General features: G+C 48.4%; 2 protein-coding genes across 5 annotated transcripts; both read left to right on the top strand.

Moving 5' to 3' along the window:
• The first annotated feature begins 84 nt into the window (after window positions 1–84).
• On the top strand, window positions 85–27148 carry CDC25A (cell division cycle 25A). 4 transcript variants are annotated; one of them, XM_037030586.1, is made up of 16 exons: window positions 85–268; window positions 414–840; window positions 1845–1918; window positions 2602–2644; window positions 3052–3088; window positions 3578–3676; window positions 5437–5556; window positions 10116–10250; window positions 10766–10840; window positions 15566–15739; window positions 20202–20300; window positions 21444–21506; window positions 21602–21700; window positions 22535–22665; window positions 24945–25056; window positions 25298–27148. In XM_037030586.1, exons 2-16 carry the CDS (start codon window positions 674–676, stop codon window positions 25436–25438), a joined length of 1569 nt encoding a protein of 522 aa, XP_036886481.1. In that variant the 5' UTR covers window positions 85–268; window positions 414–673; the 3' UTR covers window positions 25439–27148. The 4 variants fall into 4 exon arrangements, with proteins under 4 accessions (XP_036886481.1, XP_036886483.1, XP_036886480.1 ...); XM_037030585.1 differs by having other exon boundaries at window positions 87–268; window positions 3575–3676; XM_037030588.1 differs by lacking the exon at window positions 5437–5556.
• On the top strand, window positions 8558–8887 carry LOC118976141 (60S ribosomal protein L35a-like). The gene has a single exon (XM_037030465.1). It carries the CDS (start codon window positions 8558–8560, stop codon window positions 8885–8887), a length of 330 nt encoding a protein of 109 aa, XP_036886360.1.

Raw genomic sequence — 27148 nt, 5'->3', positions numbered from 1 at the left:
GACCTCTGAGCCCGCGCTCTTTGGGATCAGCCCAGGTCCCCGCCCCTTTCGGAGGGCCGCTGACCTCGCAGAGTCCCGCGCGTTGCCCCCCTTTCCCCCTCTTATTGGTCCAGCCTAGCTGCCTTTCGGGAGCAAGGGGGAAGAGTTGCTTAGTGATTGGCGCGTTCCGTTTCGCGCCAACTAGGAAAGGGGGGCGGGGCAGCGACTGTCCCTACTAAGCAATTACCGCGAAACACCTTCTCCGGAGAGACAGCGGCTCGGGAGGGAGGTGAGTGTTGTCTTGGGTCTTGGAGGTCCGGAACTGGGCAAGGGGGTGAGAGTAAACGAAGAGTGTGAGCGCGGGCTGTTTCCCCCAAGGGCTCCGGCCGCTCGCCCGTCCTGACCCGCAGCGTTTGTTTGGATTTAATCTTCAGGTTGCCGGCGCCCGCCCGCCCGCTGGCCTCGCGGGGTGAGGGGGAAGCAACCTTGCGTGTGGCTGGCGCCTGCTGGGTCCAGACACCCGCCCGTCCGCGCCGCTTCTCCCGCGACAGCCGCGTCCCTGAACCGCGGGGTCGTGTTTGTGTTTGACCTGCAAGCACCGGCGGCGGGGCTCGCGGCCCAGGCGAGTGTCGGCAGGGAGGGGCGGCGCGGCGGAGGAAGAGGGAGCGGGAGCCCTGGGAGGCCGGGCGCCGCCATGGAACTGGGCCCGGAGCCCCCGCATCGCCGCCGCCTGCTCTTCGCCTGCAGCTCCCCTCCTGCGCCGCCGGTCGAGAAGGCGCTGTTCGGCACGCCAGCCGCCGGGGGCCTGTCGCCTGTCACCAACCTGACGGTCACCATGGATCAGCTGCAGGGACTGGGCAGGTGAGGGGGGACAGACGAGCGATTCCGCAGATTTCTGACCTCCCAGACGGCTCTCGGGGAGATCAGGCCGGGAGAAGAGCCAGACCTGTACGCCGTTTGGGGTCGGGTCAGTGTGGCGGGGGCTAGCCATGTGCACACTCCCCCTCAGGCGGAATGCGGGAGAGGCCGTTCGGACAGTCCAGGGCCGCCGTCAGCCCCCAGCCAGGCCCGGTAGGTAGGGGTGGGGACAGCCCCAGGTCCCCATCCTCGCCACCCCTTTCGGATTGCCCTGTCGTGTCCCCTCTGACCCTGTCCCAGGAAGCCCTTTGGAATCCACCTCCACTGGGGGGAAAAGCAGGCCCTCCTAGGCTCTCACTACCCCGCTTTGCTGACCCATCTTGCAGTTTCCTGCGAGCTTTGTTCCTTCTCAACAAAGGGACATGGCATTTTCTCGCCTGAAGTTTGTACAGAACCATGGCCGTCCCTTGCCCCGCACACATTCCCGATGGCCTCCCCCATGTATTGCTAAGGCCTGGCCTTTTTACTCAACTTTCCGTGCTCAAAACTTCTCTGGGCTTCTCCTTATAGCAAAATAAATAAACAAATGCACCCCATGGTGCTTGCAGTGAAGCTGCTTTCCCTTCAGTCTTGGACATCCTGTTTTCTAAGTTGAGCACATGTCCTGTAGGTCTTCTAACCTCTGAAAAAGCAGGACCTTTTTCTATTTGTTTTTCATCTCTGCTTCTAGCACAGTACCTACACACAGGACACATGCTCTCATTTCAGGAAATATTCCAGCCTTCATCATAGTCATCCTTTCCTGCAGTACGACCCAGGCCATGTCTCCCACCTACTTCCTTTCTCATCATTTCTGTCTGGTGCTAGCTACCTGGGTGTTTGGGTGGTGGGGTGTTCTAGAGGGAATGATGGTTGGCTGCTGGCATCCTGGCTACTTGGCCTGTCTCCTGTATGTAACCTGTTAGTTATGGCCTAGAAATACATAGAATGACTTCTCTTGGTTTCAGTGAGTATGAACAGCCCCTGGAAGTAAAAAACAGCAGTCTGCAGAGAATGGGCTCCTCCGAGTCAACCGATTCAGGTATTCTTTCCGTCCCTGGCGCTTACCATGTGTCTGCTGTGTGGGGAAACTGGGGATTTGCTGAACATGCGCTTTCACCTGGAACCTTTGTGGCAGCATGGTGAGTGAGAACACCCATCAGGAGCTAACACCTAACTTACTGTCGGATCATGGAAACATCAGGCAGGAAAGGCCTTTGCTAGGTGGGCCTGGTGTCACCCCGCTGCCTTGGGTGAAACGGGCACCTCCCTTGGTGTAAATAATCGCTTTGCTTGTCATAGGACATAACTGTATTTCCCAAACCTCCAAATTATGAATGGGATCTGACAAGATAAACTATTTGAAATAAAAACTTGCAGAACACTGGTGCTACATATTCTCTCTATAGTCGGAACTGGATAGTCTCTTATCTAATCAACCACGCCGTCAGGAGAGGGTGCCAGAGGGTTCGGCCTAGTCACTCTCCTCAAATCCCAGTTTCCTTGACAGCATTTGCAAGTAGGAAAGGGGGATTTGTAGATATACCATGAAAATATTTAAGACTTATGCAAATATTTTGTTTCCTACAATCATATAGAGACTTAACTTCACCCGTGAGTCTTTGTTGACTGGCTTAAAGAAACAATACTAAGAATTTTGCTTATTTTCATGACAAAATGGTGTTTTATGGATTGTTTCCTAAAAGGTATTTTTATTTTCCACAGGCTTCTGTCTGGATTCTCCTGGGCCCTTGGACAGTAAAGAAAAGTATGTACTTACTGCTTTTAAGTGTTTGTGCTTAGAAAAAAACTTTTCTTCTTTATTATTTTTTTCAATGACCTTTGTCCTATACTCTGGATTCAGCGTCACTAGTAAGAGTCCTGGGTCCAGTCTTTAGCAGTAAAGAAAGGGAAGATTACATCTTAGCTGTAGTCTGGTGTTCCGCCTGAGTGTCTTACTCATGCCCGTGCCCCACCCGCTGACGTCCTGGCCTTCAGAATGTCCTTGAAACCCAGTGTTGGGGTGCTTGTGACACAGGGCAGCTTCAGAATCCTGTTCTTCCATCTTGCCCAAAGTGGGGATGTTTTTGACTGCCCTCAAACTATAGACTGAGAGCACTATGCATTCTGCTACCTCTTTGCTTTATTCTCATTTACCTACTGATTCTGTTGCAGCCTTGAAAATCCCATGAGGAGGATAAATTCCCTACCAGTAAGTTAATTCCCTTGTATATTTTGAACTGATACCTGTTATCTGCCCCTTAGTTATCAGTGTGATCTTGATAGTAGACCTTAATTTAGACAATGAAGACTGCTTTTCCTTAGTCTCAAACGCTGTCAAACATTCCTAAAAGCAACTCCAGTAACTGCCTCTTTTTTGGCCATTTCTAACGATCAGTTTTAATCCAAGTAGGAAGAGTTCTTTTTATGTAAACGATGTTATTGGGGAAGGGGGTGATTTGGCAACCCTGAATCCCTGCAGAGAGGGCTGTGGGCCTTGTGGGGTTATGCATGAAACCGTGTAGTGGGAACTTTTGTGCTGTGTTCTGGCAGGGCAGAGCCCTGGCCACAGACACTGCCGTGTGTGTGAGGGCCTAGGCCGCAGCCCCCCACCAGTCATCTATTTTCCTTTTGAGAACTGAGTTGCCTTTGAATTTTCATTTATGGATCCTAATTTATTTCTTTTTCACTTTGACAGCAGAAGCTCTTGGGGTGCAGTCCAGCTCTGAAGAGGAGCCATTCTGATTCTCTTGACCGAGACGTCTTTCAGCTGATGGACCAGGATGAGAACAAGGAAAATGTGAGTGTTGCACCGACGTACTCACTTAGGACGGGAGTACAGCCCACTAGTGCCAGTGGTGTCCAGAGAAGTGGACAGGCCCGGCTGCCTCTTGGGAGGCTAAGCTTTCACCAGGGTCATGATTGTCTCTGGAGTCAGAGAAGCCTCGGTTTGAATCCTAATGCTAATCAGCTCGGTGACCTTGGCGAGTTATTTCCTCTTTTAGGGTTCTTCATTTCTCTGTAGAGCAGGAGCAGTGGTGCCTTGCAGGGCTGCTGTGAGAATGCAATGAGACAATGTAGGTAAAGCATTGCAGGTGGTTCCTGCTAGTTTTTCTGGAGGTGTCTGCCTGGGCCTTCCTCTCCCCCTGGGGGTGGTTGTGAGCTTAGGGAAAAGCTGCTTGACAATGTTGGAAAGAAAAGAGCCAACAAGTCCCAGGGAGTTTCAGAGAAACTAAAATGGTAGCTTAGAGGATGAGCTTGTGGTTGTCTATTCAAAAGTCCGAGAACACCTTGGCCTGGCTTTTCTCTCAGACCTGGCACACGTGCCTTGCACAGGGTAGGCATCCAAAACATCATAGTTTAAATGAGTTAACTTTTCCAGTCCTCTTACTCTATTTCCACCCCTTTTCCATTCCCTGCTAACAAGCCATAGCTCATAGTCCTTATACTCTTCCAGACTTGGTATAAAGCCTACTTCTCCCATGAACTCTCCCAATGATTCCCTCGGCAATTTGCAAGATGTCCTGAGGGAGGCTATAGGAATGAGTTACTGTCCCAGATGTTTGGAAGACTTGCATTAGCCTCTGTGTGGTGGCTTTCTACCCAGTGGTCCAAACCTGTACCCGTGCCTAGTCCGTCTGTGTTCGTCCGTCCCTCCCAAATTTGGCTTCTCCCAGGGTTGCCTGCTTGGAGCTTCATTCTAGAAGGGAAACAGCATAGGTTAACGAGCTCTTGCTCTGGAGTTGTCCTGTCTGCCTGTGAAGCCAGATCTTAGACACATCTGGCCTAAGCTTAAGGCTAAGCTAAGTTTAAGGCTTTGGCTTCATCTGTAAAATGAGGATGATCGGGTTATAGTTGCTAGTTAACGAGCTAATGTGCAGGAAGCACTTGGTCCTGTGTTGGTGTGTAGGTGCTCTAATATTAGCTGTGCCTGTTCCGAATACACACCAAATGCTTAAGTGGGTATTTTAGGGTAGGGGGATTGTGAGTGCTTTTAAACTTGAAGTAGATGGAATCACACAGTGTATATTCTGTCACTGACTTTTCACTCAGCATTTTGTGAGATTCATCCGAGTTGCAGAGTAAACCAGTTTTTCCCCATTACTTTTAATATGAAATACAATAATTTTAAGCAAAAAAAATTATCTCCTAGTGGGAGGAAGAAGGTGGAAAGTATAAAGCCCTTAAGCATATCTAGAGTGAAAAGTTTTGGCTCCCATTCACAGGCATAGTGAAAAACTTTGCTGTAGATTTTACCAAGTTGTTGATTTAGCTTAGAACTCACAGTGTTCTGTGTACTTGGCAGATACGTGCTTATTAGGAAGTAATAGTGTGGTGAGAAAAAATGCTGTATGAGAAGTTGGCTGTTGACAGTGTCTTCGAAATTCTTAGTTACGCAGATCTGCTCTTGGAGTTAGAAATGTGTAAACCCTTAGTTTGGGGTCAGTTACAGAGATGATCGGTGCCCGCTCCCTTGCCTGTCTCACCTGAGCTATAGCTGAGGCCCTAGCGCTGGTTTCCATAGACCATGGAAGATGTCTCGACTATACTGTCTTGCAGGAAGCCTTTGAGTTTAAGAAGCCAATAAGACCTGCGTCTCGTGGCTGCCTTCACTCTCATGGACTTGAGGAGGGTAAAGATCTCTTCACACAGAGGCAGAGCTCTGCCCCAGCTCGGATGGTATGTGTTCTGGCTTTCATAGGGAAGTTTCCGATGGGAAGAGAATTAAAGCGCCTTTAACCCAGAATAGAAGACACTGCAGTTGCTCTTGCTGTCTTTACCTTGACTTTGTCTTTCAAAACTCGATAGCCACATTTTTGGTGTTGGTGCTGTGCCTGGAGAGCAGACAGGCAGAAGCAGAGTGAGAGAGAGTATGTTTGAGATACTGGACTTGAGCAGAAAATATTTGACCTGGTCAGTTGTGGGAAAATAACCTGCAGGCATCCTTTGGGTTGCTCTGCTATAAGTACAGTGGGATTATATGTAGAACTTAAAACGTGCTCTTTCATGATGCATCCGAGTGCCAGGAGGTACTTCCCCAGGCTGATTTTTGGAGAGAACACTTAGCGTCTTCCAAAGGTGGTTTATTGTGAACTATTGTGGATGTTAAGAAACCTAGCCTCTGGGCTACTTGTTAATGACTGGGGCCACTTGCCCCATGGTTATTTATTTGCTAGACAGAGACTATCATTACTTCCGTAGTTTTCTGCTGGTGATCTGACGGCTACAGACGAGCGAGGTCCAACTTGAGCAAAATGACCATGTTTTGTTCCAAGGTTTTCCTGGGAACATGCATCTGAAAGTACAATTCTCCAGACTGGCTTGTGGTCTGAGAAGTGGGTTCATTCAGTTCTCTGTGTCTAGCGTTAGTGCAGCGCACGTTCATGTTTCCTTAGCTGGGAAATAGACTTAACCGTTTTACAGATTGGGAAAGTGCTCGGGGAGGCTGGGTGATTTGACAAAAAGTGGAAGACCAGGATCCAACAAAACGCGATTCCTGAGTGCACAGTAACCCTTCAAGAGCTGGGTACCCAAACTCAGTGTGTTCGTGTGTGTGTGTGCTTGAAGCCGACGTCTCCTGCGATCACTTGGCCGTTCCTAATTGTGAACTGTAAGTGTAAACCGAAAGAAAGCCAGTGCTCATCACACGGGTTTGGCGTTTGATCATGTCACAGGGCGTTTCCTTCGTGTCCTTGCTTTTGGTCTCCGAGCACCATCTGTCTTTCTCATGGTGGCTTTTTGGTGTAGGAATCATGGAGAAAGAATGATCTGTCCAGAGATTTGTTTGTCATTTTCTTTTCTTTAAATTTTATTTATTGATTTTTGAGAGGGGGAGGGGACAGGAGGGAGAGAGAGAAATATTGATTTGTTGTTCCACTTATTTATGCATTCAACGGTTGATTTTTATACGTGTCCTGACCAGGGATTGAACCCACAACCTTGGTGTATGGGGACAACACTAACCAACTGAACTACCTGGCCAGGGCTATTTGTCATTTTTTCCCTATTTTATTTTTTATTGTTTACTCTACACTTGTCCCAGGTTTTTTTCCTCCCTTTTGCACCCCCTTCTCCCGGCCCTGCCATCTCCCAGTCAGTCCCCTCTCCATTGTCCATGTCCATGAGTCACACATTCTGCAACTAATCCCTCCCCCTTCCTTCCAATCCGTCGTTTTCTGTAGCATGTCTGCACCTAGGGATTCAAGGACCTAGGTCAGAAAAACTGGTGTTACCCACTATGTGAGCATTCAGAGGGTGTTTCCGCATTCTCCTGGGTGGGAAACTGCTGGGGTGCCCAGGGGGTGCTCAGGTGCCTTGTGCAGGATCAGAGAAAGCCCAGAACTTTCTTATGCTGGAAAGCAAAGCTAGTGCCGGACCAGAGCAGGCCAGCTGCAGAGGGGACCCCTGGCTGAGTGACCCACCTGGAGCCACCTGACGATCTGTGCGCTCGTGTCCCGGAGGGTTGGGTCTTAAGGGTGTTCGTAGGACGTGTGTGGGAGCTGCCTTGTTACTGTGGGAGGAGTGTGTCTCTGAACTGTTTTCCCGGCTTTGGGAAGCATGCGGGAAAGAAATAATAAAGTGTCAGCAATGCTTGTATTAGCAGTATTTACCTCCCTTTAAAAAAAAGATTTTATTTATTTATTTTTAGAGAGGGGGGAAGGGGAGAGAGAAAGGAGAGGAACACCGATGTGTGAGAGATACAGCAATAGGTTGCTTCTCTCCCACGCCCCCAACTGAGGTCCTGGCCTGCAACCCAGGCCTGTGTCCTGACTGGGAATCAAACAGGTGACCGTTCTGTTCACAAGTCAGCATTCAATCTACTGAGCCACACTGGCCAGGGCTAAGTTTATATCAAGTATATACTGGTTGAATAATGGGGCTTCCCCCCAATCAAGATAGGGTTGCCTGATGAGATGCCTGCATTTTTCTCCAGGAACGGTCCTTCTCCTAGGGAGAGTGTAACGGGGAGAAATGCTTGGGCTTCGGAGGCAAAACAAGTGAGCCCTGTGATCTTGGTAACCTTGCTTAAGCATCGGTTTTCTGACTTTTTATTAAATTATTGACTTTTAGAGGAAGGGGGCAGGGAGAGAGAGAAACGTCGACTTGTTGTTTCACTTATTTATGCATTCATCAGTTGCTTCTTGCATGTGCCCTGAGCAGAGATTGAACCCCCAACCTTGGCCTCTCGGGACAGTGCTCTCACCAGCTGAGCTACCCGGCTGGGGCTGGTTTTCTGATTTGTTAAATATGAAGAAAAGGATTATCCCTGGTGTGTTGGGAGACTTAAGTGGGAATATACATGTAAAGGTTATATCATAACGTCTGGCCACACAATAATTCCTCAGTTAAAAACCGAGCAGCTGTCATTTATTTTTTTGATTATCTTTTAAAAGATTTTATTTATTCATTTTTAGAGAAAGGGGGAAGGGAGGGAGAAAGAGGGAGAGAAACATCGATCAGTTGCCTCCCACACACCCCAACTATGTACCCAACCTACAACCTAGGTGCGGGCCCTGTCTGGGAGTGGAACCCTCAACTCTTCGGTTGCACTGACACCTAGCCCACTGAGCCACACCAGTCAGGGCTGAGCAGCTGTCATTTAAATTCCAAGTCCAAAGAATTAGGATTGGTACCATCTTGGAGCCTGTGAGCCTGTTGGGAACAGGACTGTACAATGACAATGAGGTCCGGAAGGCTGTGGTTCAAAGCCATTTTTGCCGGCTATAAACAGGGTCTCTGGAACCAGAGGGAGCTCAAAGCTCTTTGTAAAATTGAAGGTGTTCGTGCTCGAGGTGAAACTGAATTCCCTCTAGGGAAGAGATGTACTTATGTGCACAAAGCAGAGAACAGCGCAGTGACTCCTGGTGGGAAACCCAACAGAGCCAGAGTGACCTGGGTAGCTTGTGCTCATGGAAACAGCGGCATGGTTTCGGCTAAAGTCCAAAGCAACCTTCCTGCCAAGGCCATTGGACCCAGAATCTGTGTAACGCTGTACCCCGCAAGGGTTTAAACTTACTGAAAAGTAAATAAACAGCCCTGACTGATGTGCTTCAGTTGGTTGGGGATCCTCTGGCAAAGTGAAGGATTCTGGGTTGGCGTGCATGCTTGGGTTGTGGGTTCGGTCCCTGGTCAGGACGAAAAGGGGAGCCAACTGATGAGTATTTCTCTCACACATCGATGTTTCTCTTCTTTCTTCCTCCCTTCCCTCTCTCTAAAATAAGTAAGTGAAGTCTTTTATTTTTTTGAAGATTTTATTTATTTTTTAGCCAGAGGGAAAGGGAGGGAGAAAGAGAGGGAGAGAAACATCAATGTGTGGTTGTCTCTCACATGCCCCCACTGGGGACCTGACCTGGCCTGCAACCCAGGCATGTGCCCTGACTGGGAATTGAACCGGTGACCCTTTGGTTCGCAGGCCAGAATTCAACCACTGAGCCACACCAGCCAGGGCAGTAAGTCTTTCTTAAAAAGTTAAAAGAAAGAATTAGGATCAAGGCCCTGTAGCTCAGTTGTTTAGAGAAGGGTCCAGCCTCCCCCGCTGCCACAGATGGGTATTGGTCTGTAGCCTGTCAGGGACTGGGCCCCGAGCCCGAGCTCTGCCTCCTGTCGTCGCCCCACCCCCACCCCCCTCCATCCACAGTGAGCTCATCATCCAGAATCGCCACATTTGCGGGTTCATTTCCAGGTCTGGGCGCATACAAGAATCAACCAACGAACGGATAGATAAGTAAACAAATTGATGTGTCTCCCCCCCCAACTCTCTAAAATCAATCAATTAAAAAAAGAATTAGGGTCAGTTTTTCTAGAACCACGCCACCCTTTACTTCCCTCTGTCAGAACTGGACTCACGGAAGCGTTCTCCAGGCCATTTTGTGGTCTCCCCCTTCCTCACTCGGGCAGATCATCACTGTCACAACCATCGCCGCGTTGCTCTGCATTCACTGATTCCGATCTCCCATAAAATGAACCTTGTCTTTCACAGAGAGCTGTCCCCGGGTCCTTCTGTGAGGTGAATTGCTTCTGAGAAGGGTTTTTTGTGAACGCTGTTTGGCCTGACTCTGCTTAACACTGTATGGACATCACATCGTTTATGACCTTGGGATTCATATTCTTTTGATTAGTAGCTGCTAAAATTGTACTTTTATAAAGAACGTACTATATATTTCTCATAAGAACTAATGACCCATCCAGAGAAATCAAAGTGGATCATTTAATCACAAAGCATGGATTCTGTCTTGCAGCTTTCCTCAAATGAAAGAGATAGCAGTGAGCCAGGGAATCGCATCCCTCTGTTTCTGCCCCAGTCGCCTGTGACCGCCACGTTGTCTGATGAAGATGATGGCTTCATGGACCTCCTTGATGGGGAGAACCTGAAGGTGCTGTGTGTGTGTGTGTGTGTTCCTGGTCCTCTCCATTCCACTAACCACCCCTAGAGAAGTCATGTGAAAAAATGCAGTGATTCTTGGGGCTTGAGTTGGCTGATATTTTTGTTCAGTTGGTGAGAAATTGAGGCTGTCCTTCTAGATTAAATCCTGAGGGGCTTCAGAAGAAGACACTGGCATGATCCTTCTTAATCTGAAGGAGCTCACACTCTTATTTTTTGTGCAAGAGGTGTGAGTGGAGGACTAGCAGCCACATGGCATGAAGCTGGAGAGACAGGAGACGTCCTCCCACGTGGAGGGAGGGTGCTTTCGGCTGTGGTCAGCTGCCTGAGCTGTAAAGTATCGTTCCCTCCTGACCTTAAAATGCTGAGGGGTGGGGGAGAGAGGCGAGCATTAGATGCCGTCTCTCCAGGCCTAGCTGGTATTCTGCAAGCAAAGTGACACCCAAAGCATTTAAACTAAGGCTAGTCTCTACTGCATGGTTGTAACACAGTTTTTTCTTTCTTTAGAATGATGAAGAGACCCCGTCCTGCATGGCAAGCCTGTGGACAGCTCCCCTCGTCATGAGAAGGACTACGAATGTTGTAAGGAACTCTGGGGTGTCTGGAGGGAACCTTAGTGATTGGGTCTCTGAGACAGAGGGCACTAAATGGAAAACTAATCCTTCTGCTCACATAGCCACAGGAACGCAGAACTGTTTCATTTGAGATTCTGTCTTTGGGTCTGTGGGTCTTTGTTGGTCACTAGTGGTTTCTGGTGCTAATGCACACTTTTTTCAAGGGGTTTTTTGGTCCTCATTGGTGTATGAGTCTGTCTGGGTGATGTATATATGCATGCAGTTCTTGTTTCTCCAACTTCTAGTTCATTTTAATCATTCTTGGCCAGCTAACATCCTTTCTGAGCAACTTGGACCTCTTAGTAACTTCTGGTTGAAGATCACTGGATAATATCTGGAAAGTACCTGCTAATTTGAATTTGAGAAATTCAGTTATCCTTAGACTACCTAAGCTGTTATTGGCTTAGATTTTAATTGAAAGCTTCATGAGTGAGCAACTTGTAGCTGACAAAAGGAATCGGACCCTAGGCAGCTTGAATAGAGGGACAGCCCACACCCACTCACCCAGCTGCGGCAGGCAGAGCCCCTCTTTCTCTGGGGTGTTGACTGGAGGACTCTGGCCAGAGCCAAAAAAGATGGAGCTAGCTCTGCCCTGCTCTGATTGGCGGGGGGAGAACATGCTGGACGGCCAGATGTTTGGTTTTCTGTAGTTGAGAGAAGGTGGAAAGACCAGAACACATTTAGGGAACAACAACTGGTAGAATAAGGAGACTCAAAACCACGATAGATATTATGGGCTGGTTGAAAACTTGGAACAGAGGGTTTTATTGGAAGAAGAATTAGTCTTGTTCTTAAATGCAGAAAAAGAACAACAGGTTTGGGGCCACGGGACTTGGGTGGAGCTGTGTGCGGGCCACTGCAGGAGCTAACAGGGTCTGGTGTCTGTTCGTGTTTAAGCCAGAAAGATGAGTTGTGGCGTGGGAAGTCGAGAGCGCTGCGCATGTAGAGGAAGGGGGTGGTCATCTGGGAGGGGACGCTGTAGAAGGGGAACCAAGCAGCATCTTGAGGTTCCTCACGAGCCACAGCAGCTGATTAGCACCTTAGCAGTCTAAGTCGTGGGCGCAGCTGCAGGTAGTCTGGGGATGTGGCCCTAAAGGAGGCGGGTTCACAGGCTGTGGCCCTGGTGAGTCTCAAAACACAGCGCCTCCCTCAGGAGCCCCTGGGGAGCACACACGCACGTGAGCATTCTCAGCGCTCGGGGCCGATGTTTGCACTGTGGGGTGCTGGCCGTCTTCTATCCCTAGGTCTCTGGCTCTCTCATCTTCCCTAGCCTTGTTTTCACTTTTTTGTCCAAGTTTTTCGGCACATTTGCACACAAAATGTGCCAAACATTTGGAACACTGCTTTACCTCTGTTTTCTACTCAAAGATTCTACTTTACTCTGGGCATTCCCCACATGGAGTTTTGTTAGGATTATTTTGGAGCTCAAGGGTGCTAACAGTATTACCTGTAGATAATTGAGGTTTTATGTGCTTTTTATGTTTTTCCATTTCTCCTGTATAGACTTAGCCACAGTTCATGTGTAGTCTCCCTTAAGTAGGGCAGGCACTTGAATTTCTCTTGGCTTTATTTAAAGTGGAGTTGTCCGTGACTCGGCCATTTTGTTATAACTGTTAAAGGTGTAACGTGGCCTTGTGGCCCAAGCCCTACAGTGGCCTCCGAAGCTCGGCCTCACCCTTCTGCAGAGCAGGGCCCTGCTCTGGCCCCCACAGTCCACCTGGCTCTAAGTAATCATCTGACTTTGAGAGGGGCATCCAGCTTGCTGCGGCCTCCAACGTTGGCTTCAGCGAGGAATTTGTAGGGTTGCTAGATGACACCTCAGCCTGTGCTTCCACACCGAGACTTTGTTTCCAGCTAGTGTCCTTGAACTAGTCACTTTTAGAGCTTCTGTGTTGTCCTTTTGTCCTAAATGGACAGTGGAGACATCAGTTACTGATGTAACTGTCATCATCAGTTACAGCTCCGTTAGTTCAGTCAGTGTATTAAAACTTCTCACTTAGCCCTGGCTGGTGTAGCTCAGTGGATTGAGTGCGGGTCTGCGAACCAATGGATCGCGGTTCGATTCCCAGTCAGGGCACATGCCTGGGTTGCAGACCAGTTCCTGGCAGGGGACTCATGAGAGACAACCATACATTGATATTTCTCCCCTTCTCTTCCCCTCTAAAGAAAAATAAATAAAATCTAAAATAAATAAATAAATAAAACTTTGCACTTAAACGGCAGTAAGGCAGCAGGAAGTGGGTTCTTTTCCTATTAAGGACAGCAGCTTATCTTGTGAGAGGGGCCTTGTTAAACACCTGCACACAGCCTTGTGTGTCCCGGTTTAACAGGCGGGTGGTGTGGACACTGCAGAGACAAGAGTGTCTGTCCCTGGAAAGGCTGTGTGTGCGCAGCCACCTCAGCACCGGGAGCAGGTCGGAGGGGTCATCTGAGCTGGGTCTCAGGGTACGTGGGCACCTGCTGGGCGGCAGGATGTTCGTTCTCACGAAAGAGTCCATCTGAGGAAACAGCAAACAGCACAGGAAGCTGGAGCCTGGTGCCTGCGTGGTGGGCGGGGCAAGCTGTGATGGCTGTGACTTGCCTGTGGGTCTGAGTGCTTCAGACCTGATTCCCCCAAGGACCTGGGGATTCCCACAGTGTTCTTGTGGTAGCTGGGAGGGTGCCGGGCTCAGTGACAAACATGCCACTTGAGAGCCTGCTGTGACTATTGAGAAAAGTACCTAAGACTTTCTCTGAATCATGTGGGAAGGACAGATCGGCGGACCTTCATGAAGCAGAATTACTGGTGTTTGGGTGTGAGAGAGGTAAAGGGGAGGGAGCCATGAGAATGACACCAAGGTTTTCTGTTGGAGAGATACTCGTGATGTCGTTTCTCGGCTTTGCTGGGTGGTAGTGAGGTGTGTGTGTGTGTGTGTGTGTGTGTACACGTGCGCGCCTGCTGCGTGGAGAGCCAGCTGTCTCCCGTCTTCTGCATGTCTTCTGGGATGGTGTAGGAGTGCCCTCCATCCTGCCACCTTAGCTGGGTCCAGCTAGCCAAAGGCTGAATGGGAATGGTAGGGCTTAGGGGCCTAGGTTTCTGACCCCACTTCCACCACCTGGAAACTATGATGTGCACTTGTGGTGCACTTAGTCTGTGGTGTGCACTTAGTCTGTCCTCATGTTCCCTGATGTGTGAAATAAGGCGTGTCAAGTAGAAGATATCAGAGTTGTTCGAAAAAGCCTTTTTAATCCAAAACCTTTAGTCTGAAAACTTTTTGGATCGTTCTCACTTACGTTCCACAGCACCTAGCGCAGTACTTGACAATCAATGGCTTGGAATGTTTCTACTCTCCGTGGGAAATACCTGCGCCATCAACACACAGACTCGTGCTTCCATTAGAGATACTTTCAGATGGAGAATCCGAAGCAGGGCTGAGCTTACACAGGCATCCATTATTTAGTATGCAGGTGCCTAGAGAAAATTCCGTTTTGTCACAATACAAGTTGAGAGTTAACACAGCCTTAGCCATACCTGTAAACTGACAAGCACATTTTTAACTATCAATGTCCCTGACTATAGATACAAGACAAATGAACTATAACCTTAAGGCGACTTAAATTATCGCCAGTTACTGTGCACAGCTTTAATGAATAGGCCACCCTAATACAAATGTTACAACTAAATTTACAGGTCCTTTGGAAAGACATAAAATTATATGCAGCGTGAGAATGCTTGGGAAATGCCTGCCAGTTTTATAAACTGGATTTTGAAGTCACTAGGAGAGAACTGTGGGCCCTTTGCGATGAGCAGTTGTCACAGACTCACAACTGCTGAGGCTGCGTTGGCGTCGTGGTCCCCGCCCGTGAGAGCTCACACTTCCCGTGGGCCCTCTTCCCAAAACTGCACCTAGATCTTCCACGTAAAAAGAAGAATTCTCTGGTGTTCCTTAACATGGCACTGAAGTAAACTTCAGGGAATAAGAAGTAAATCCTTGGTCTCCGGGAGATCCAGTGCGGGAGTGCGACACTCCACTGGGGCCTCTCGGGAACATGTCAGAGAAGAGGCAGCATTGACATTGGCCCCACAGAGGACTTCCTGCATGGCAGGAAAGGCCGCCACGGCACACTGACTCGTGGTCGGGCTGACTGGCTGCCCTCGAGTCTCTGGGACATTAGTCCTCAGATGACTCAGGTAGAGAGGACGCCTGCTCCCCTGTAGACCCCTGCGCCCGTCTCCCAACTTCCACTTTTTTAACTCTGTTTTAACCACCTTCTGAGCTCTGTCTTATATAGTCTAACTGCTTCACGTCATTTCTGGATTTAGGTAGGATATTAAAATCTGTTGGGCTGCTCACTCAAGGTGCAAGTAATATGGTAGAGAGGGGTGGAGGAAGCCCAAAACCTGTTTCTGCCTAGAAGGTGACAGTTACTTGACTCTTGGGACCTTGTGTAGGCAGCAAGTGTTTTGAGGGCTTGTCTTGTCTTCCTCATCTCCATATAATGGCAGCTTAGCACGTGTGGCTACGTATGGAGTGGCTACGGGGTGTCTGCTAGGTACCGACCCTACGAGAGCTGGTGGCACCTGGTGAATGGTCAGTGTCTGCTAATGTAGGGTGGGTCTTAAACCGTCATGGAAGACCTAGGTCCATTCTCTTTACCACTCAGATGAGCAGGTTTTGATGAAAGATGACTCTTATTTTTTATTCCCCCAAAGGGCAATCAATGTAAGCTGTTCGACTCCACTTCCTCGTGCAGCTCCACCACGCGGTCAGTGTTGAAAAGACCAGAACGATCCCAAGAGGAGTCCCCGCCTGGGAACACGAAGCGAAGGAAGAGCATGGCTTGGGCCGGTCCCGAAGAGGCAGCGAGTCCAGAGAAGCCCCAGGAGGTTCGTTTTGCCTCGAGGAGAGTGACACTGTATTTTTCATTTCCGAGATTTCCACTGTGTTCTCTCTCTTTGCTGAAACTTGATTTTTGGTTTTTTGTTTTTGTTTTTTTTGAAATATTTATCTTTAGAAGGGAAAGGAAGGAGAGAAGGAGAGAAATATCAAAGTATGGTTGCTTTTGGTGCATCCCCTGCTGGGAACTGGCCCCTGCTGGGACCTGGCCCGCAACCCAGGCATGTGCCCTGACGCGGAATTGAACCGTGATCTTCTGGTTCGCAGGCCTGTGCTCAATCCACTGAGCTACACCAGCCAGGGCTTGAAGCATGTTTTGATGGTCGCTTTGAAATCCTTGTCAGATGATTCCAACATCTATTTTATAATATTGGCTCCTGTTGATGGTCTTTTCCAATTCTAGCTGTGATTTTCCTGGTTCATGGTCTGACAACTGATTTTTCAATCGTATCTGTGTATTTTGGGTATTAGGAGGCTCTGGTCTGGTAAATCTTTTGTCTCAGCAGGCCGCCTCTGACACTGGGGAAGGTGGGGGTAGAAGTTGCGCCTCCCCACCACAGCCTCCCTTGGTGCGATGCCCTGGGGGCGGGCCTCATTATTGCCGGCCAGGAGCCGGAGTTGAAGTTGCCTGCCAGGCCTCCACTGACACCATCCCAGTGGCCTTTTACTCCATTCAGACCTCTTGTGGCCTAATAAAAGTTTAATTTTTATAAAGGTTTCATCTATACTCCAAAAAAATGTGTATCCTCTTTGGTATCACATTCAGTAAATCTAATTCTGTCTAATCCACCAAGTTAATGAATTGCATTGCCTATAGTTTTATGGTTTGTTTTAGATTGTTTACAGTTTTTTAAAAAGATTTTATTTATTTAATTTTTAGAGAGGGGGAAGGGAGGGAGAGAGGGAGAGAAACATCAATGTGTGTTGTCCCTCATGCTTCCCCTGCTGGGGGACCTGGCCCACAACTCAGGCCTGTGCCCTGACTGGGAATCGAACTGGCAACCCTTTGGTTTGCAGGCCGGCACTCAATCACAGAGCCACACCAGCCATTGCTCCATTTTTAAACACTATAAACAGCTACAATATTCACTGTTGTTGCATATTTATTGTTGGAGAAATAAGGGGTTGCTCAGGCAAATGCTATGTACATTCACTATTTTCTTTTTGTTTTGTTTTTTAATTTAATCTATATTGGGTTTTTTCCCCTTACCATTTAGTCCCCTTGTAACCCCTTTCCCCATATCTATTTTCTAAAAGGAATCAGCAGTGCATGTGTCTACCAGAAACAAAGGGATTGGCATTTATCAGACATCTCTCCAGCACCGATCATTACCCTTCCTAGGGGTTTTGCTCTTGAAGTGTGAAGAGTGTTCTCTCACGGCTGTACCTCCAATCCAGGGGAGACTGGGCATCTATTTCTTTTTGATCATTAGCCATGTCTGGATTAGTGACCTGACTTCAGAGAATGGTGGTTCTCCGGGCATTAAGTCCTCTGCTTCTTTGCATTATACTTATTCTGTTTCTGATATGAACTAAAGCCTTCCAACATTGTATCCCACCCTGACCGGGCTCAGTGGGTTGGGTTTCCTCTCCTGCACCCAACGTTTGCTGGGGAAGCTTGCAGGGTGGATTCCTGGTTGGGGCACCTATTAGAGGCAAGTGATTGACGTTCCTCTCCCTCTCTTTCTCCCTCCCTCCCCCTCTAATCATGAATAATTAAAATCGTTTTAAAATGCATAAAAAGAAACACTGTATCTCAGCTGTGTTTACCTCATTTTTGTCAACTTGTATATTTTGGCTTCTGTTCATAGATTCCTGATTTTCAGACTATTTTTGCTTCCTGAAATGTCATGTTTGGCTTACTTAGAATTGCTGTTATTTATACATGTATTTTTCCTTCATTATACTCTCCTTACATTAGATTTTGGTATTAAGCATTAGAAATAAACTAGAAAAGTGCCATGTTTTCTGTTGCAGGGAGACATTTGAATAAATATCAGTTGTCTTAAGGCTGATTGCACCCTTGAAAACACCCAGGCCCGATGCCTTATGTGTCATAATCTGCTTTAGGCGCCCGATATTTTGTGAGCATTTTATTTTTTTCTGTTTAAAAATGGAATCCTAGATTAAAGGGCAGAAACACTTATGAAACTTTGCCTTGTATCCATGTCAATAAATTGCTTTTCAGAAGCTTCTAGTTCATATTTATTTATTTACTTACTTATTTATTGGGCTAGAGAGGGAGAGAGATATCAGTGTGTGGTTGCCCCTCACATGCTCCCAAGTGGGGACCTGGCCCACCAGCCAGGGCAGAAGCTTCTGATTTATATATCTGTAATATTTAACAGTCTTCATTTCCTTTTGCCATACTTGGGATTTACCTTTTTATTTTCTCAATGTCGTCCCCAATTATCTCCTCAACGTTTTTTCAGTTTGTTCAAATCTGCACCCAGATGAGGTCTATACATTGCAATTGGTCAATAGGTCTCTTATTATTTGGGTTTCTGTGCTCCGTCTTTTGTTACTTGTGATTTATTTGTTGAAGAACTCTGGTCATTTGTCTTACAGAGGTTCCCACGGTCCTGTGGGGTCTTCTAACCTTAACTTATTCCATTTCATTGGCAAGAATATTTCATGGGTGACTTTGTTTACTTTGCTCAAGAGGCGCAGTGTGCGAGGCAGCCATTGGTGATTGCTGCCTAGACTCATTGCTTCACTTCTTACCCAGGGTTTCTTAAAGGTAATCCTGCAGCTCTGTCATTTTTCCTTCATTTATTCGTGGAATGTTCTTAGAGAAACTTACCCACATGGGACTCTGTGACCCCCCCACCTAGAGAGGCAGGATGAATACTGGATCTCCTCAATTGCCCGTTTTCCAAACACTGCCCCACCTAGCCTCTTACTAAGATCGCATCTTGACACTGAGGCCTGTAGGTTGTTTTTCAATAAAAATTATGAACTCATAGACTAAAATATTTGGTGTTCTGTGTATTACTCTTTTGATCCATTTTGGTGCCCAAACTAATCCCTTTTGCTATTTGGCTGTCTCTTCACATTGGCTCCTGAGGTTTTGTTTTTAAAAATGAACTTGATGAGATATTTTACCATATATACTGAAAAGCACGAACTAAGTGTATATCTTAAGGGGCTTTTACAACATGAACACGTCCCCATAAAATACCAGCTGTGATCGAGAAAAAGCATCGGTAGCATCCCCCCTCTGGTGCGTCTTCCCTCAGTGGCCCTGACTCGACCTGGCGCTGGTGCTGAGTTTTGCCTTTTATCTGAGGATTCTCTTGCTCAGCATTATCTTTATGGGAATCACCTGTTGTGTCCATGGGGGGGGGGGTCTTTTTCGTTGCAGCATAGTGCTCTGTTGCATCAACAGACTACCAATTATCTGTTCTATTGTTGACCAGTATTTCAGTGGTTGTTCTCAGGTTTCACTCCTATGAATAAAACTGCTATAAACATATGCATGCAGACACGTTTTGGGTGAGCATGCACTTTTATTTTCTCATGGAAATGCTTGTCCCAGGCTAGTCATGTGTTTAATGTAGTACACATTGCCAGATAGTTCTCCAAAGTGCTTGTTCTCACAGCTACATATGAGAGTTCCATTCCTTCAACACCCTTTCACCATCCTTACTAGGGCTTGGTGTTGTCCATCCCTTCAATTTTAACTGTTGTGGTGAGTGTACAGTATCTGCAGTTTTAATTTGCATTTCTCCGATAGGCATTTTTCATGGTCCTAGATTTTCCTCTCTGTATATTGCTTGTCCAGGATTTTTTTTGTCGATTTTTCTATTGGGCTGTTTGTTTTATGGGAGTGTACTATCTATATTCATAAGTGAAACTTTTATTCTGTCAATGTGTATTTTTCCTGTCAGCTTTGCCTTTTCTCTTACTTAAGGTTCTTTTGACAAACCGAATCTCTTGATTGTTAAATGTATTTCAGTCCATCAACTTTTAAAATTTATATTTAGTGCCTAAGAAATCCCTAACCTCACGTGATTAGCCCTTCTGACCTGCCTGTATAAGTCTGATGGCTTCCTTGTCCTAATCTGGAGTCAGTGATGTCCTCAAAGAGCCTTGGTTCTTTTAGTGGAAAAGGGTGTTTGGAGATGACACTGTCCCAGGCGTGCTCATGGCGCCCCTGCAACTTCTCAGTGGGTGGAGCGAAGTAACGCTTGTTTAGACATGGCCTTACTTTCAATCTAATGGGGCTAGTGGCGGGGAGGGGGCTTAGTTTCAGAGCAGTTCAGTTAGACACTGAAAGAATAGTGAGTTTAGTAACCTATTTTTTTCCACTCTAGATTCCATTAAGTGCGTAATTATTTGTTAGTTTTAAACGTTAACATTCAGTCTCCTCCTTGTGAACGTTCTAGGTGAGTGTTTTCAACAGTTCTGCTTAGAATGCCGGCCTCATTTCCCACTTTGGATTTGTTGCAGATTCTCCATCAGTCTTCATCCCTGGTGTCTTCCTCAAAAGGGACCATTGAGAACATTTTGGATAATGACCCAAGGGACCTTATAGGAGACTTCTCCAAGGTAATTATAAGCAGATGCAAGCCTCCTCCTATGGGTTGCAGGGTTGAAGGGGCTTACCTAGAACCCCCCTCAGCCCTTCTCTCTGGCAGTTCCTGCGGAGGAAACAGTTTGAGGTTTTTTAAGGAGAAGAAACAGATTCATGATTGGGTGTGTCTTGGTCTCTGTGAGACTGGAGGCCTGACTGGTGCTGATCAGAGGTTTTAAGTAGAAGCCGCTCACCAGCCACCTCAACTCCACCCCCAAGGTCAGGCTCTCTGGGAACTGTTTAGTATACAAATAGAAATACAGAAAAGTGTGCATGAGCAGAAATCTATAGCCTCACTACAAGTCTTGATAGCCTCACTATCAAAAGGTTATCTTGGAAGGTCCAGGGTTGAAACTGAATGGCTCCACTGCCCAGAGAAGCGTGGCCTTTGAGGGAGAAGACCCCGGGGAAGTCCAGAGATGGCCCGATGCGGACCTCCTCTGCAGAGGAGCTGGCCACCTTCGAACTGTGGGGAAATGCAAGGCGGGGCAGGGGGTGCGTCAGTAGCGGCTTGTGTGGCCACCTGTGACTCAAAGGTTACTGCCTCAATCTTTTGTTTGTTAGTTTAGCTACATTTATTAAAGCACGTGTTATTATATTAGGCAAAGATTTCCAAATATGACCCAGTTCCTTAAAAAACCCTAACATTATCAGTAATAGCTGTGGACCCGGACCCCACACATTACACGGTAGATTGGAATACATATCAGTGCAATGTAAGCAGGCTAGGAGAAGCTAAGGGGGTTGTCTCAGTGAGCAGATCGGGTCTGGGCTGATGCTGTTTCAGCCAGGGGGTTTGAAAGGACAGGAGGCATAAGTGTTAAAAGTAGGAGACGAGTCCATGTCCAGTCCAAATACAGGAGCAAGCAAAGACCTGGGTGTGTCCTTGCTTGTGTACCTTTCACTCAAATGAGGGTAGTGTGAAAATGAGGGTAGTATGCCTAATGGGTTTGTACAAAACTGAATGCTCAGAAATTAATGAAGTGACCAGACGAGAAACTAACATGAAATACTAGGTTTGGTTTTGTTTCAAGCTGCCTCTTCAGGCAGGTGAGCAGTATAAATGATACATATATAGGCTTTCATATTTGCTAAGCCTCTCTCTCTCTCTCTTTAAGAGTTACCTCTTTAATACAGTTGCCGGGAAGCATCAGGATTTAAAATACATCTCTCCAGAAATTGTAAGTCATTCCTTTGGAGCCTGCCCGACCTAGAGTGTGTGAATCCGGTTGCTTCTGGCAGCCGAAGCTGAGTTTCCTGGGCTTTCTTTCCACAGATGGCGTCTGTTTTGAATGGAAAGTTTGCCAACCTCATTAAAGACTTCGTTATTATCGACTGCCGGTACCCGTATGAATATGAGGGAGGCCACATCAAGGTATGGACTCCAGGGGCTGCCGGTGAGCCCTGCTGTCACTGGAGGCACAGAAGGGACCCTAGATAGCATCTGTGGGGACCCTAGGTGGCATCTGTGCCTTTTTTGTTTTTTCCTTTTTAATTTTACACGGGGAGGGGAGAGAGAGAAACGGCAATTTATTGTTCACTTATTTATGCATTCATTGGTTGATTCTCGTGTGTTTGATCCCCTGACTGGGGATCAAACCCACAACCTTGGTGTATTGGGACAACGCTCTAAGCAATGGTCAGGGCCAGCATCTGTGACTTTTTTAAAGGTGGGTGGTGACACCTGGCTGTTTACCAGCTGGCAAGCTGGTCGTGAGAGTGAAGAGACCACTGCGGAAGGCAGTTGACTCCTGGTGTGCTGCAGGTTCGTTCCCTGGTCCACACTACTCTCCACCACGTTGTACAGCAAATGCTCCTGGCATTGGCCCTTGCACCACCACCCCAGCAAGGCCATTTCCAGGGGCTGCCCTCTGGTCTCTAAGCCAGGGCCCTCTCTGGCCCAGCACGGCTAAGCTGCCTGGTGGAAAGGGGTGTGAGGACACTTTCCTAGGAAGAAAGTAACTGCTTGTGTGTTTTTATCTTTTAACCATTAAAATAATGTTAAAATATGGTAAGAAGGTCATTTAAATACACTATTAGTGTTTCCACTGTCTTGTGGCTTTTGAAAGTCCCCGAATTCACAAATAGCACGCATAAAGTATGCATAGGCATAAAGGAATTTGAGGTGTCTGTTTAAACATCCTGCTCGTGGAATCGTTACTGCAAGTGTGAGACGTGGCTGCCAAGAGTCTGTGGTGCTTCTTCACAGGGTGCAGTGAACTTGCACATGGAGGAGGAGGTTGAAGACTTCTTACTCAAGAAGCCCATCGTGCCTGCTGATGGCAAGCGTGTCATCGTGGTGTTCCACTGTGAATTTTCTTCCGAGCGAGGCCCTCGCATGTGAGTGTTGCACAGGACTGGTGTTCTGTGGGGTGTGGTGGCCTGTGGCTTGCTTTTGGAGCGTCCTGCTGCAGAAACTGGACGTTTTCAGCCTGTACCACGGCCTGTGAACACATGGTTTTGAGAAAGTATAAATTCTCATGTAGCAGATGTAATCTAAAATTCTTCTCTACCTAGCGGTCACTAGATGTTATGCACGACTCCCTTGCATGGAGTTAATAATAGGCTTGACCTAACCAGTGCAGTTGCTGTGGGCTTGTGGGCTTTGGTGGTCCACCCGTCTGTGATGTTAGTGTCGCCCATGCAGTGTCCCCAGGGAGTCTGACCTCTGAGTCATCACCCCCACTGCTGAGTCAGTCCTTGCCTCTGTTAGGCATGGCTCACTGTGTAAGCTTCCTTTACATGGAGTTGAACTCTGGCCCTTCCTGTTTCCACCACTGTCCTCAGTTCTCCCTGTGGGGCCACTGTTCTCAGGACCTCCTTGTCCAGAAATGTCAGGACAGTGTGAAACCCTCACTGCACAACTTGATGTGATGCTGTCAAACACCTGTCCGGGTGATGTTTGCAAAGGAGTGTCTGTGCTCTCACATTATTGCCACATAAGGGGTGAAAGGAAATGCCCCCCAAACATACCCCTTATTAGCACAAGCTTCTGTCAGGGAAGGCCCTGTCATTACCCAAAGATCCATTTTATGCCAAAATAGGTGAAAGTATTTAATTACAATAAAATAACATTCACTTAAGGTTTAAAATAGTATTCTGATGCTCCAACAGCATCTTCCACGCTCTCACTAATGGTGACAGGACTGGTGCTGAGAAGTGGTCAGACCTGGATGATGATATTGAAAAGCTAGGGGAGGGGCCAGCCAGCTGCCTGCCATCATCCGTGTCCCTTCAGAAAGGCCTGCGAGCCTAGAATGTGCTGGGCAGTATGGAGGCAGCGAAGGCACAGCAGGGAGCAGGCCTGATGGAGACCTCTGCAGGGGAGGCCCGGCAGGGAGACTTAAGGTGATGCGACAAGTGCCGGCAGATGACCGACGAGGCCAGCAGGGAGGAGCACAGCTCCTCATAGGACGGTCCGAGGGGTTCCTCCCAGGGCCACGCTCTTGGCGGCCCTTTCCTTTGGAACCATCTCAGCTTGAAAAGGTTACCCCTGCGCATGCTTCACCTGATCTCCCCCTCACTAATATTTTGCTACATTTGCAGACAGATAGGACCTTGGTGTGTGTGGCCGTCTTCCTAAAAGTCTTTTAGTAGCTGTTTCCCAAGAGCGAGGACTTTGTCATACCTTAGCAGAAAGCCATGATCACATGAAGAGGTGGCCTTTTAAAAAAATATTTTATTTATTTTTAGAGAGAGGGCAAGGGAGGGAGAAAGAGTGAGAGAAACATCAATCTGCGATTGGTTGCCTCTCTTGTGTCCTCAACTGGGCACCTGACCCACAACCCAGGTATGTGCCCAGACCAGGAATTGAACCAGTGAAGTTTTGGCAAAGAGGTGGCATTTGAGCAAGACCTAATGCTCATTCCTGAATGGTATTCGCTCTATAGATACTTACTCGTACTTCTCATGTGCCAGACACTCCCAGGCACTGGGCAGAACAGCAGTGGACAGACAGCCCCTGCCTTTAAGGAGCTTACATTTCAGAGGAAGCAGGTCGACATCATAAATATGTAAACTATGTGATGTGTGAGGAAGTACTTCCCAGATGAGACCAGAGGGGCGAGCTCCTGGGTCTGTTGGAGGAGCAGCAAGGGGATTGCTGTGGGTGGGAGTGATGATGTGTGGGCAGCTGTGAGGACCTCGGCCTTCATTCCAAGGGTTGGGTAGGAGGGGCCGCCAGCCGGGTGAGGACACCAGGGAAGAATATTTAGTATTCAGTCCGGGCATGGGAGGCACATAGGTGCCCTGCAGCAGGAGCAAGCTTGTGGGTGGAGAGTGAGTGAGGAGCTGGCTGGAGGCTGTCATCGAAGATGAGGTGTGGGTGTTGGCAGGGGGAGTGTCAAAGGCTGGGGCTGTTTAACCTGGAGAAAGGAAATTGGGGGAAGAGACCGTCTACCTTCCCATACAGGGCGGTGGCACTGGTTGTGAGCATGTTCCTAAAAATCACACGTGGCCAGAGACTCACAACTCAGCGCTGGTTTCTCCCAGGAATGAGTGTGAAGTTGGCCAGGTGTGTGTAAGGAGTACTTCAGCTCCAAGCACTGCTAGTGGTAGTGGACTTCCGTTCCTCTCTGTCGGAAGAGCTAACCTTGCTTTGCCTTCCTTGTCCTTTATAGGTGCCGCTACGTGAGAGAGAGAGATCGGCTCGGGAACGAGTACCCCAAACTCCACTACCCCGAGCTGTATGTCCTGAAAGGCGGGTACAAGGAGTTTTTTCTGAAGTGCCAGGTGAGATGGGCTCTCTCTGGAGGGCATGGTTCACCCCCGCCCAGGTCGGACAGTTGACTCTGTCAGACAGTCATGGCTGTTTGTTGCCAGGGGTCTGGGGATTTTCCCTGCACGAGAGGGCGCTAGAACCCATCGTGAGGTCTGCATTACTGCTCAGCCTCGGCCTCAGCTCCGGGGAGGGAGGGGGTAGGGTTAGGAGTGAAACGGATGTGCCCTGACCTCCCCCGTTGTTGCCCCCCAGTCTCACTGTGAGCCCCCCAGCTACCGGCCCATGCACCATGAGGACTTTAAAGAAGACCTGAAGAAGTTTCGCACCAAGAGCCGGACCTGGGCAGGGGAAAAGAGCAAGAGAGAGATGTACAGCCGCCTGAAGAAGCTCTGAGGCCAGCAGGGCAGGCGGCAGCAGCCTGAGCCTCCTCCATCTGCCTCCCCTCTTTGCTGCAGAGAAACTCGAGCCAAGGGGCCGACTCTGACGTTGGAGAGAGAGCCTGGGGCTTCCTGCCTCAAACCTACTTTCCACACTCCCAGGGTCAGAGCCCAGAGCACCCTGCTGGCTGCACCTTTTCGTCCCTGCATCAGGGCTGCCTCCCCAGGCTGTCACGTGCCCAGTTTTGAGCACCGAGTTGACACACACTCTGCCTCTTCGTCCCCACAGCTGGAAAACCACCTGGGGCATCACTGGGTCCTGTCCGTTCGTGAGGGGAGGGCTAGGAGAAGGAGTGATGTAAAACAACGGAAGTGATGCCGGCCAGATACCAAAGACAGCCTGGGAAGGAAACAGTCTTTGTAGGAACCCATATCTTTAATTTATTCAACCTCATCAATCACTTTTTTTTTAACTCCTGGAAACTTATTTAACTGCTCTTTAAGTCAAAATACTGCCATTTTATCATCCCAAGGACTACCTCTGCTTTTAATTTAAAAACGGGGGGTGGAGAAGAGGCCGAATGTGAGTGTGGGACAGAAGTAGCTCTGTCACCCCCAGGAGGCACTGCGGTGCAGGGGCTGCTGCTATTTAAAGCCAAAGACTGAGATGCTGGTGGAAGCAGGCCAGACGCTGGACTCAGCCTTCCTGCCGGGCGTGAGCTACGCCTCCAGGACCTACCTCGAAGACCACTGAGGTCTGTTTGGGGTGGGGTGAGACCCTGCTCCTGCCCAGTTCCCTGTGATGTTGGCTGACATAGGAGTCGATGCGGAGAGCACTTGAGGCAGCCTCCATGGGGCTGCGCCCCGTCAGTGTTGGAACACAGTAGTGTAGGTGTCCCAAAGTGGGGGGCTGGGATGGGCGGGGGAGGGGAACATACACTGAGTGTTCTGGTACTCTTGATAGCTTTTGATTTTCTAAAAATAGTGATTTTATAAGTCAAGGAGTATCAGATCAGTGTTGGCTGGCCCATCCAAGGGTGGGACGAGGGGCCGGAAGCCCTGGGCTTTAGGAGAAAGGTGTGGGTACAGGCATAGCAATGAGTGGGATGTTTCTCGGGAGGCAGTGTGGTAGATTGTGAAGGTAAAACTCTCCAGGTTTATCATGTTTTAATTTGAGGGACAGGGAGTGGTGGGTTGTCACCAGTTGCTTCCTCATCCAACCCCAGGCCAGTAGGGGGTCTTGAAGGCGCGCCTCCTGTCTGTGGAGCCAGGGCTGCCTTGACCGACTCTGCACAGGCCTGTTCAGTTCCGCTCAGCCCCACCGTCTGGCACCAGCCCCCTTGCCATTTCTGCACCCTTGGGGTGCAGCCAAGTTTGTCCTGTACACAGGAGTGAGTCCCCCTCTTGCCTTGGCTTCCTGTTCCGGAGCTGGGGAAGGAACCAGTGACGCCTGAGCTGACTGGTTGCTGTGTTAATGGGTTTGAGTTACATCTGGCTACAAAACAATCTTGTTAGAAAAGTTAAGTGGGGAATGGCGGGAGAGGGAGGAGACCTTTGCCGGCACACACTGAGACATCGCATTGGTCTCTGTAATCTGGTTTGTAAGGGTTCTGTTGTTTGAAGGCCTGGAAAGGGAGGTGGTATGGTGTTCAGATTATGCCACTTTGAGAAACATTGCTAACCGACTGTTGCAGGCTCTGAAAATAAACCACCAATCCTGAACCCA

This window comes from Sturnira hondurensis, unplaced genomic scaffold, assembly GCF_014824575.4.
Source record: "Sturnira hondurensis isolate 20B ecotype Veracruz unplaced genomic scaffold, ASM1482457v3 Scaffold0020787, whole genome shotgun sequence".
NCBI lineage: Eukaryota > Metazoa > Chordata > Mammalia > Chiroptera > Phyllostomidae > Sturnira > Sturnira hondurensis.
Note: the sequence above shows the minus strand (reverse complement) of the source record. Positions and strands in the feature narration are given on the sequence as shown.

What these genes read in the sequence shown, in the direction of transcription:
- CDC25A (XM_037030585.1), top strand. Translation starts at nt 674, where the DNA reads ATGGAACTGGGCCCGGAGCCCCCGCATCGCCGCCGCCTGCTCTTCGCC. An exon ending in CAGCTGCAGGGACTGGGCAG is followed by an intron (nt 841 to 1,844) that starts GTGAGGGGGGAC and finishes TCTTGGTTTCAG; the next exon opens with TGAGTATGAACAGCCCCTGG. An exon ending in AATACATCTCTCCAGAAATT is followed by an intron (nt 21,507 to 21,601) that starts GTAAGTCATTCC and finishes TTCTTTCCACAG; the next exon opens with ATGGCGTCTGTTTTGAATGG.
- LOC118976141 (XM_037030465.1), top strand. Translation starts at nt 8,558, where the DNA reads ATGAGGTCCGGAAGGCTGTGGTTCAAAGCCATTTTTGCCGGCTATAAA.